The 12,631-nt window shown below is 40.3% G+C and overlaps 1 protein-coding gene across 2 annotated transcripts in view; it reads left to right on the top strand.

The window, feature by feature from the left end:
- Nucleotides 1-11,899: 11,899 nt before the first annotated feature.
- LOC148009159 (tRNA-dihydrouridine(47) synthase [NAD(P)(+)]-like) overlaps nucleotides 11,900-12,631 on the top strand; it is a 61,447-nt gene continuing 60,715 nt past the window's right edge. Inside the window, exon 1 of one of the 2 annotated variants that reach the window (XM_087673753.1) lies at nucleotides 11,900-12,426. In XM_087673753.1, the coding sequence (XP_087529879.1) occupies nucleotides 12,028-12,426 (399 nt within the window). In that variant the 5' untranslated portion in view covers nucleotides 11,900-12,027. The remainder of the gene's footprint in view (nucleotides 12,427-12,631) is intronic. The other variant, XM_087673752.1, reaches the window with a different exon arrangement.

Raw genomic sequence — 12,631 nt, 5'->3', positions numbered from 1 at the left:
GAGAGAGAGAGAGGGGGGAGGAAGAAGAAGAGAAGAAGAAGAAGAAGAAGAAGAGAGAGGGAGAGAGGAGAAGAAGAAGAAGAAGAAGAAGAAGAAGAAGAAGAAGAAGAAGAGGGGGAGAGAGAGGGCGAAGAAGAGAGAGGAAGAGAGAGAGGAGAAGAAGAGGGAGAGAGAGAGGGAGAGAGAGAGGAGAAGAAGAGAGAGGGAGAAATTGTCAATATAAGCAAATTTCTATGCGCTGGACTTTGAAAGAATAGGCATGTTGCTATGTATTTGTTGATGGGTGCATTGATAGCCTGTATATGGAGATTCAACAGTCTCTGGTATATGATGCACACCCAAGGCCTTATGACCCTAGATGGGGCACTAGGTGTGGTTCAAGAGTTATCCAGATACTAAGTATTTTGATCTATGATCTAGGGGGTTGCCTTCTTATGTGCATGATAAGCGAAAAGTTGACGATATGGGTGTTTGACCCGGGTGGTGCATCGGGGGCACATATCAGAGTATGTGTAGGTTTAGAGGGGATGGATGTTGTGTCTAATGTGGACACTATGTGAAAAAACATAGAGTGTATCATCATCTGGCTTTCTCATGAATCTAGAGAGTCAATGTCATCTTAGTCTCATTAGTGCTAGTGTCCATAGGATGGTTAGTTCCAAAATACATGAATTTTGGATAAGTTTAGCCTAATTTTTATATTATTTATTGTAAATATCCTAAAAAGCTATAGAAAACTTCTAGAATAGGATGACGTGTAAAAGCAAATAGCCCATAAAAGATCTAACACAACAAAAACAACAACAACACACATGGAAGGTTGCTATAAGAAGGTCACTTTCAAAAGTAGAAGAACCAAGAAAGTTTAACAAATAGCGAGTCTTCATTCAAATCAGTTCTTGAACTGTCTATACGTTAGATTTGGACGAGTTTCTCCTCGTTGCAAGTTTCTACTTGTTTGAAACTTCTTTCCAAAGTAACTCTTCCATATTCAAGTATCTCAAACCACTCAAAAACACTAAACTTTTCTCATGCGTGAAACTTTTATATCAATAGCCATTTACATGTGTATTTTTGGCAACCACTAACAATCTCTTGTTGATGTCATTGGTAACAGAATTTGCCCTCTCATTGTTTTTACAAGAAGTGCATAGCAATACACTAAGTAGTCTTTTTCATTGATTGCTCAATGGGACATGCAATCTGCAACCTATTTGCAGATAAAACTTGTGTTTGCTTCTTGGCAAACACCTCCAAATTTATAAAATTGAAATCTGTAACCTATGCATCCACCTTTGGTCAACACATCCGAAATTGCAGTATACTATAACATTGTTGTCCACAGCCTTGTGGATCTAAAATAGGACCTGAAATGGCATCAGATGGCTAAAAAGGCAATGACAAAAGTCCTAAAGGGCATGTTTGTAGAATATACAATGCTCTGCTTGCACACCAAATCTCATAGCAATATGAGATTTTTTCTTTCCCATGCTTTCCGATGCCTCCATAGGCTTTATTTATGAGAAAGAGTAGAATAATGGGAGAGCTTCTTTACTGTTGCTTGCTTGCTCGAATTCTTGCTTATTCTTCTTCACGTCAACATCCCTTCAAAACTAGCCTCTCTTAGTGGCGTCACTCTGATACCATGTCACAAATCACACAGTGAGGGGACTTGCTTGAGCTGTTGCGCCAAACACACAATACACACAAGAGGAACCTCGCTCAAGAACATAAGAAGAGAGGTGGAGGCCAAAACATTTTCTTGATGGTTTTCTCTTCTTCTTTCTCGCTTAAGAAGAGAACACAAGAAGAGGGATGGAGGCCGAAATGTTTTCTTACTGGTTTTTTCTTCTTCTTTCTCACATAATACAATGTACACAATGTATAGATAAGATACAACATAAAGAAAAGTAGCCTTGAAAGTCAAATAATGTATTACAAACTACTAATTTACAAGCTGAAGTATGGCCCCAAAACGAAGGGTGACACGCACCAATGGAAATCCCACGTTCGGCAGTGGAACCATCTGTCCGGGCGATACTGTCAATTCGAATATGCAACGTTGGGTATGGTTAAGCCATCTCCGAATACCCATGTATTAATTGCCTTCTTTCCTATTAATGAGTCATAGGCTATATCACTTCAGTATGTGCAAATAGCTTGAACCTATTCCTACCATTAGAACTTGGCATTCCGATTGTTCCTTTTAATCCAACTTAGTTGCATATGACCTATTTGCTAATAGCGCAATCGCAAGGAGGAACTAGTCAAGGGTTATGAACAGTATAGTCGCTAAAAGAACGACACTAGAAATTGTGCATACAAGTGCTAAGTTAAAGCATAGTCAAGGTTTAAAACTAGCATAATTGACAAAAGAATATGACATTAAGATTCAGGAAATAGAAGGTTCTAGTTTAAAGTTTGGATACTTCAAAAGTACCTAGCCTAAGGGCCCAAATAACAAGGAAACCTAGATTCTAGTTCAATGCAAGGCTTGTTAGAGTCCAGTTTACCTAAGATTATCTAGCACTTATCTTATCAAGTATTTACACATTATGCCCATAACATGTTCGATATATGGAAATAATTTCATGTTGGTTTATGGCTTGACTAGGGGCTAGTACAAGAAATTAATCACAAGGATTGGATTTGAGATGTCTTAAGATCCATCTGCTAACTATGACTCCCACCAATCCAATTCAGGGTTGGGTTATCGAACAATGCAAGTGACCTATAGAACTTATGTCGCGTACAGTGTTAAAACCCCTAACATATGCCTTAGCCGAAAGAAAGGTATGCTAAGTAAGTTTTATGTAAGATCGCTCCTGATCCCAAGGGGGAGAGTAAATATACAATGAAAAGGTTATCACGACTATTCTTGCAATGTTTGGAAAAGGATACCATTGTTTTTGTTGAATGATCAAATAACATCATAAATGCTTTTGCATAAAACTAATGGTGGGATGTGATTTGGATGACTATTCCAAGTGTTTGTATTTGATGGTAAATACATGGCAGGGGTCTGTGATGACAAGTTGCCATGGAAATAAAGGAATGTTTTCTTGGAGGATGATAATAGGTTGATTGTCTCGATTGTGCTTGGTTCTTAATTGGATTAATTAATGAAGGATATTTTGCGCGAGTGGATCATCTCCAAGGTCATGCCACGTTTCAACCCGAGAGGGCACTGCTTGATTCATGGGCCGAAGGTTGAGTGGTGAAAAGGGCAATCACAGAAGTTGTGTCTCTCTCCTAGGTTGCTTGGGGTCAACGGAGCTCTGGACACCCCTTGCCTAAACCGAAACAGAGTTGTAGATTGCCATGAGCCCAACATCTAAGGTGTTGAAAAATCCTATTCTAGATAATGGATGGAAATTGTGGTGCCATGTGATTTGGGCTAGTTACTTCAAAAAGAGGGTAGAAGGGGTACTTCTGTTGGATAGAAGGAGATATAAATAATTCTCTTGTATGGGCACGAAACAAAGATTAACTTGAGATGAGTTAAGGAATTTGTTTGAACTTGTTTGTCAAAGGACTCCTTGCTCTATATTCATGTATGTGTTGTAAATTACGCAAACGAACCCTGTTCCCTAAAAGGCTTAATTAACGAAGCTGATTTTAAATGTCACACATAATTGTGGTAGGACCTAATTAGAAAACTAAAGCTATCAAGGGAAGTAAGTGGGCAGAACCCCGACGGGTCTGTCCTACGGCAGGGTGGTCCCAAAGAACTGAGAGGCTTCTCACAAGGTTTTACCATCATTTGACCTTAGGCATTGCTAGGTTAAAACCCGATTCATGCCGTTTTAGGAGACCGAAATGGGACTAGGCCCTATGGGCAGAGAGGTTGAGCAGCGCGTCCCTCTCATTTTCCATTCTCTTTGAACCAAGTGCCGCATGGATCTGCTTCGGATTGGGTATCTCTGTGTAAAGTAGGATGTCCAAAACCCTACGCTAGAATGCTATCAGGAGACCTTGACCCCTAGGAACCCAAGCTTTAGGTCGATCCTAGTGGGTTTAGCCTTGAACGTTCTGTTGGGAGGCGGACTCAAGAAACCCTAGGTAACAAACCCCATGACATTCCACGGGAGTGCCGGGCGGCGTCACCTAGACTCGTCTCTCGATGGACCGCTAAAAACGTGCCTGGACAACTGATAGGTAGGCACGTTATAGAGCACATGACAGAGGCTAGTGAAATGACTAGAGAGATTGCTCTCACAGTCACTTGCAATAAACATATTATGCAAGCATACATAGAAGACCAGTTGGAAACGTTGACAGTGAGTGCTTATAAGAGATGGTAGCATGATTTAGATTATGGTTTTATTTATTTACATTGATTGGATATTAATCACTTCATCGTCTCATTTAGATGCTAACATCCACCCCTTTGCCACCCATCCTATGTCGTTTGGTTTCCATGCCTATAATTAGACAAGTCACATCGAGGTACAAGCAACACTCAGAGACATTTTTCAGTAACGAGTATGTTAGAGGGATGGGTATATTCATAGTATCATTAGAGACTCCAAGACACTAGTGCAAAGAGGTTGATTATATGATTGGAAATGAGTGGGACTCCCATTAGCTAAAGAAGCATGAGGACTTTGAGGCAGAAATCAACGATACTGATTGGGCCTTTTTATTAAATTGCATGTTTTACGTTTGGGATGGTAACCATTGGCTCACAACATGGATGAATGAGATACGCAAATGTAAGTGGCTCTAAACAGTAGTACCTTAACATTTTGCAATGTGTTTATTGCTTACATCATCGTTAACATAATTGATTGTTTGCAACAACCTTTCTAGATAACGCGAGGCAACATGCGTGCATTGATTGTCACCTTGTAAAAGTGACAAGTGTGGCAGAGGGGGAGATTTTGTCAGCTATTTCTTGTACAAACAAGTATACAATGGACCATATTCACATATGCTTGTATTACCTTTGTGCATTGAAGGTCACGTGGATGATGAAATATTCTCATGAGACCCTAATATTGAATGTACACAGGAGGCCGGCACAAAAGGGGGTTGTCCATACCTCGTATCTAGACCTTGTTTGCGAAGCAAGGATACTAGGATAGGCTAACCACGCAACTATTTTTGACAAGTTAATTGATGAGGCAAAGGCATGGGTGCAGGTGCACTGAAAGATGGCACTCGTTCCTACATGGTACAAGGCATTGTTGATTGTACTTGCCCACATTATGTGGAAGGTAGGTAGTTCTTCAAGCTAACTTAACAATGTTTTTCCTAATGCATTTTTTCCTAATGCAATGACGTTGTCCTTAATTACCAAGTGCAGGACGAGTATGATATGGTAGTGTGACTAATTGAACATAAACGGACACATCTCTTTGACTCTGAGTTTAGAACCAAGTGGGGCAAGGTGTACTATAGTGTTAATGAAAAGCTCGTCAAGGAAACTCGACATTTGATAAGAGTTGCAATCCCTAGCCTCAGAGAGAAGTGATATCAATAAGTTGCAACCTCTTTGTACCTACCATTTATATGTAGTCAAACTACATTGGTCCAGACTAACAATGTTTTTGTCAATGCAAAACTATCTCATGCTTGGAGTGGGACTCCAAGATGGGGGGTGTATTGAACGAGGAGAGAGTATACACATTGGCATCCTCAATGCTAAACGAGGTAGATCACGTAAGGGTATTGAAGGCCATGGACAATTTTGATAGGAAAATTTGAACATTGATGGGCATGCATGAACGTAGGTTACTCTTGTTCATCTAAATTATTGCATCTAATATACCCAAGAGATAAATAGCAAACATAGAGAACAAATGTTTCACACTGTCTTCCATGATTTCAAGACAAATGAAGATATAGAGTCACATAAGTCAACGAAGTTGGCAAAATGGAGGCTTCTGTACATGTAGTTCATAGAATCCTTCTTTAGTAGCATGTTTACGATGCTATCTTGCCAATACATTCCAGAAATGTAACGGTGACTTTGCAAGTCAAGTTCATGTACAGGCAGATGGAGAGGGGGGCTATACAAACTCTATTGGGAGAATGTGAGGAGAGTGGGCAAACATGCAGGAGGATCAGTACATGTATGAGGATTACTAGATACAGTAAGAGTGGGATGAGGAGGTATATCGAATATGCCCTATTTTCCTCAACTATCTAGAAGGTGAATGGGCCTCCAATGAGAAGGGTTTGTATCAAAAATAAATCAAGGAAAAAACAAACACAAGAGACACAAGGATCCAGAGGCATGGTAAGGAAAACGAGTTGCAGTCTTAGGAGTATATTGCACTTTGTTGTCTCCTAATAAAGAGACTATGATGGGTTCATAGGAAACTGATACTAATAGTATGGTTACTATAAAAGAAAACAAAAGAGTAAGTCCACATCTAATATCATTGAAGAGAGGCCAAGTAGAGATCGGTCCTCATCACCAATTGATTTGGATTCTCCACGCCCAAAAGGTTTGATTTTTTGAAGTACTATAGCTAAGACATTTCTTGTGTCCCTGTAGTGAAAATAGTTCCTAGAATATTAATCGTAACCACCAAACCATGTAGGTCCCTTGATTGATACCACTAAAGAGTACATTGTAATGGAAGGCACCATCGAGGAGGTCCGTGTCATTAGCATGGATAGAAGAATACAACAAGTTCTTCTAGATCTTGCGATGGAGAGTGTTACCTTACACACCGCTATAGAGAGATACATGATAATGACAAGAAGTGGTGAGGTATCACATCAAATTGACACGTATTATAGAGCACCGAGATGGTAAGCTTGCTTTTGCACAAAGCTCATGATGTGATGGCACGTAATTCTTGTTCATGACCAAAGTAACCATAAGAATATATTTTTTACTGTGTAGAGGGTGGAAGAATTGGGCGTGTTAGATTTGAGGTCGCATCGAACGTGGCTTATGCGTATATAGAGGTAAATAAACAATGCTCATGAATTCCACACGCGCCATGATTGGACAATGTTAGAGCTTTAAAACATTCTGTCATTATATAATGTTAATAGTGACGTGTGTCCCTGTGTAAGAAATAAAAGAATGCAAGAACGCGAACTAGCTATGCTAGGGGATGTGGCAGCTAGCAACCAGTAAACAAGCGTGACTCATGGTTTTTTTTCCCACAATACAATGTCAATAAGAATGGTCTGTATTTTTGCAGAGGGGGATACAATTTTTTATTATCAATCTATAATGCTAGAGGATGTGCCAGCCATAGACACTAGTGAACTAACATACCTCAAGAATACTATCTACAATAACATTTTGATTGAAGAATATGTTGCTAATTGTGAATTTATCGTGTAGAGGGCCATACTGAAAGTCACGTGAAAGTCCCCTTGCAAGACATCATCTCCCTCGAAGCTACAATGGTGTAAGATGTGCCAACCACACACACAGGTAAACAAACACGTATCAAGAATATTATATATAGTAACATTCAGTAAGAAGAATATGTTACTAATCGAGGAGTCAATGTGCAAAGGTCCACACTAAAAGCCCCATGGAAGACCCCTTGCAAGTCGCTATATCCCATGCCACTATGATGGCGAAGGTGGAGTGGTGTACTGTTTTGTGCGACCCATTCGAGACAGGAGATGCATTGCGAAATGATCAGCTAAGTGAGGCATTCTCTCAATTAGCAGAGGCATTGAAGGAGGTCAACCAACACAAGATGGTCGAGGTTGACGAAGAAACCACAAACACAACATGTGATATCATGGTGGTTTGTCTCCCTGAAGATAGTGTTGTGCATGGATTGGGGGATGTAATTCTATCATGGAACTCCCATACTGAGGCAGAGTCAGTCGATGCAATGTATATGGATGATCATATTCTCAAGGACACAAGGATATATTGCTTTTCCTTGCCACGACACACTCCATTGTAGAGCTTGTCAAGCAAGTTGTGGAGGATAGACATTGACTGATTGAATTAAGGCAAAAGTGTTGGGCCTTATGCATGGCACATGATTGTCATTGCGAGATGCTTGTCTATGTCATTGCAGGTAGAGAGATAAGAGTTTAAAAGTCATGATATGGTCGTGCTAGATATTGTTTATGTATCACACTTGTTGGCTCCGTTTAGTGAGTGCAATCACTAAAATTATTAGTTTAAGCTTTAAATACAGGTACATGTGACATATATTCTAGTGTACATGCATTCAAATGCCACTTACAATGGTGTCATCCCTCTAGAGTTCACGAAAGATGACATTACTGCAAATGAGTGGGTGTGAGATACATCAGGATCCTCAATCACTGAGAGGTCAATATGAGATCCAATGTTGTTAAAATACTACAACGATGTTTTGTAAACATTTAGTAGATTCATAATCTGTTATATGAATACCACATATTGTGATAGCACACAACGTGGTAGGGCTTTTTGGAGCTCGTTCTTGCAAACATACACAAAAGAAGGGGACACAAATTTAGATTGCAATGCGGGATGTGGTGACTTTGCATCAGTAGCTCTAAATTCCAATAGATAGATTACATGTCTATATTGCGTGGCCAAAGATGGAATATATCTAAGAGCAAAGGTAACATGTTTACATAAACTTGTACAATATTTGATTGTAATGTAGTGTTCTTTTTCATCATACCAATACATGGGTGTTCACCATTCCATGTGCATATGTACAGCTACCTCCCACAACCCAAAAATTAATCGTGTTTGATATGGATGGGGTGCTTCTACATAGGCGGCCAAAGTAGAAGGGATCGTTACTGGTGAAGCCCCTGGAAGTGGGCAGGTATTGGGTGATTTTGCAGCCAAAGCTCAAAAGGTTTTTGAAGGAAATATCTACATTGTTTGACATTGCCATCCGAAGCCCCATGAAGGAAGACACCTTAAGTGAGATACTCCAATTGGTTAGAAGTGAATGTGTGAAGTCGTCAAAGTAAACACCAACTTTTGTATTTCAATATGGACAAGGCAAGTGCAAGGCAACTCCCACAACAACTTCCAACAAAAGGAGTTACACAAAGCCCCTTTTCATGAAATGTTTGATGACATTGATTGGTCGCACTTCAGCCCAACAATGACACTATTTGTGGATGATAGCATGGAGAAGATGCAGATGAACCCACCCAACGTCTTTATATGCCCACCCCCATTTAAGGGAAACCCATTGGATATTGTCCTTCTTCTAGAGCACATGCTTCCCTACTTGATTGAGCTAGCGTGCTTCCATGGTTCAGTCCTAGACTTTGTTAGGGATCACCAATTCCACCCCCAGTAATGGAACTCGATTGATATTTGATGTGCATGATGAATATGTACTTTCAAAATTATTAGATTGTGTTTATTTACAAGCCCAATGAAACGAGGAAGAGAGGGAAGAGGAGAAAGAGAGAAGAATATGCAAGTGAAGGAGATTATGTATAGGCATTCACTCAATTACAATATTACAAGATATGTAAATAAAGCACTTGCAAAATATATAGGGAAGGGTGGAGTGTAGAAACATGCATGCATGTGAATGTATATGTGCACAGTGGATTGAGTAACAATGAGGTAATATTGTTGTCTTGATATTAACTATTCAAACAAAGTGAAAAGCAATAGATATTGCATGTTATTGCAGTGAGTGTAATAAACTATTTGATACCCTATCCTCTTATAGTAAGTCCACATAACAATAATGCTCAATTGAAAGTAGTGAAAATATGTGTGATATGGTTTCGCTTATGTGTGCACAATGGATGTGATATATAAGGATATAATATCAAATCATACACATAAAAGTGAGAGATATGTGAACGTATATATGCATGTGAGATTAACAATGCGATTTTCTTTTTATTCTAATATTAACAACTAAAAGTGTCTAAGACAATGGATCTCATGCAAACCCTTGACCCTTGCAAAAATAAGAGGGTTGTGAAACATGGATAGATGACCCTTGCAAAATTAAGAAGGGGGAGAGACTGAGAAATTGCTAATTTAGAGAGTGTGTGTGTGAGTGAGAGAGGGAGAAAGAGAGGCGTTGCTAATTGAGAGAGAGAGAGAGAGAGAGAGAGAGAGAGAGAGAGAGAGAGAGAGAGAGAGAGAGAGAGAGAGAGAGAGAGAGAGAGAGAGAGAGAGAGAGAGAGGAGAGGGAGAGAGAGTGTGTGTATGTGTATGTATTGTGAGTGACACAAGGAGAGAGAGAAAGTGAGAGAGAAGGTGAGTGTAAGAGAGGGAGAAAGTGAGAAGTTGCCGAGAGAGAGAGAGAGAGAGAGAGAGAGAGAGAGAGAGAGAGAGAGAGAGAGAGAGAGAGAGAGAGAGAGAGAGAGAGAGAGAGAGAGAGAGAGAGAGAGACCTATACTCGAGGCAATTAACACGGGGGAGAAACATGGAAGGGGACGGTAGTGGTGGAAGCAGTGGAGGTGGTAGTGACAGCGGTGGTAGAGGTGGTGATGGTGGTGGCGTCAATAAGGGGCAGTAGTGGTGCTTGATATGCGCACAAGAGAAGAGGAGGAATAAGTGGACTATGTGGAACAACAAATGGAGGTTGCCCAGAAAAGCTTGCTTCTCACGCACACTCAACATATATTTGTTTCTTTCTCTCCAGTCTCTATTCTCTTATCTTCTCTATCTCTATGACTAATTTCCTTGTTTATTATACTTGTACTTTTGTGCCGCCATATGTATATCTTGTGAGTGTTATTTTTGGATATAGAAGGCTATTGTTGCCTTGCAGTCTCACAATATACAACAATGCTTTCAAGTGCATGCAAAATCCGCAAGGACTGGCAAAGATGTTTGGTTTATGTATGTAGTAACAATAAGATGAAAATGATGGAGGAGAAAAAGAAGCATAAGGATCCGTGTAACTTATGTCTTGTTGAAAAATGAAAGTTTGTGAGAGGACTCTTTATCTTTCTATGTTCTGTTTGTCTATTTGTCTATGTTGATTGCTTTCTCTAAAACAGTTTTTGTGATGTGTTAGCATGCCTTATGTTTTAGAATCTCATGGGTCGCTCCTCCATTAGCTATCAAGAGCAAACAATTATGACCTCAATGCAATTTTGTGAAGTGTGACTTGGGGCTTTCTCCCCCATACATTTAATATTCATCTCATCACTTTTCTTACCAATCTAGTGCCATTATTTTATGTAAACTACCCATTTTGAAATAGATCAAATCAATATTATATCGATTTATCCCATTCATCTTAGGGGTGTTCATCTTCAAAATGTTTGGTTGATGTACTTGTGATTTAAGGTACCTTAAGGACAACTATGAATGGCAATATACCCACATTCCATGTTTTTAAAGAGAGTATCACATGGTAGCCACAATTTCGAGATGCCTTAAAGCATACCCCACTTGCAACTTAACTAGCAATCACCTCACTCTAAACATGGCTAAACAAAGAGCCAACTAATTGCCAAGCACTCAAGATAAAAGAACTAGAATAGTGTCAACAAAAGGAAAAACCTTGAGCTTGAAGATAGAAATTATTGATGGAGCCTTTGCTAGCTTGCATTGATGTACGTAGGTAATTGTATCTGATTGAGACGAATTTGTAACATGCAACCATAGCCATTGTGGCAAAAACACATAAAGTGTGAAAACCATAATAACTCAAACATGTTTGTTTGATGGACCAATATAGTAATGAAGTTGAACCCTATGACAACAATTTGCAATCTCCATGTGTTTGTGAAACTCTATTGGCCCCAACATGCTTTCTTACTGGAGGATGTCACTTCATTGGCCTGTACGAGCAGGAAGCTCCTAGCAAGCAAAGGTATGATTAGGCCACCAATAGGGTTGTGGCATAGTGGTTTGGTTGCGGTTCGAGCTAGAAGGGTACCGGACTCCAAACCATATGGCCCGTTTCCCCCACAACATATATATTCGTGTCGAAAGGCATGATGAGGCCCTTAGGCTGACCAAGCAAACTTGTTTGAACGATGGACGATGCTTTTGTTACCACCCTAGGCCCTAGCCTAAGTGAAGTCTTAAGGGGAGAAAGCTAATATGTCTGACTATGACTACGGTGGCTTAAAACGCAGCTAGTATCTGTTATGGAAGCTGCACAGGACATCCATTCCATTCCAACCTCGCCGCGGCAGTCAATGACGGAGCTGGACGAGGACCATGCGGTGAAAGTCCCTGCGGCTTCAACGGACGATGGTGCCGCCGTGAACGAGGTAGAAGGAGAAGAGAAGGCCGACGAGACGCCCGTGGAGCTTCTTCCCGATGCTCATTCTTCTGCCTTGGAATTGATTGCCAAAGGGAGAGCTCCTGTCAAACGCGAGTTTCTTCGTGCCGCCGGGGTTCGCGTCATTGCGAGTGCATCTTTGCCTGACCAGGATTTGGAAGGGACCAAAAATGATACTCAATCAGAGAAGAACGATGGCGGGGCTTCCAAAATCTCTACAGTAAAGAAGTCCAAACGCCAGCAAAAACGGGAGAGAATAGAGGCAAGCCCTACTTTGATTCATTGTGAAGGAGTGCTTTTGATAAGACAACAGTAGTTGTTAATTGGTAGTGATAGTGGTATAGAAGCGCATTATATGGACATCCTTCGTTCGTAAGCAAATTTTCAAAATCTTTTTGTAATTCCGTCTTTGTGGGCCAGATAGATCAATTGATGTTTCGAATATTGGCGTACCGAGACTTGGCCTC

The sequence above is a fragment of the Lygodium microphyllum genome, unplaced genomic scaffold (genome assembly GCF_053477565.2).
Source record: "Lygodium microphyllum isolate KBCC unplaced genomic scaffold, Lygodium_microphyllum_v1.1.10 scaffold_36, whole genome shotgun sequence".
In the NCBI taxonomy this organism is placed as follows: domain Eukaryota; kingdom Viridiplantae; phylum Streptophyta; class Polypodiopsida; order Schizaeales; family Lygodiaceae; genus Lygodium; species Lygodium microphyllum.
The sequence above is the reverse complement of the archived record's forward strand: the minus strand, read 5'-3'. Positions and strand labels throughout refer to the sequence as shown.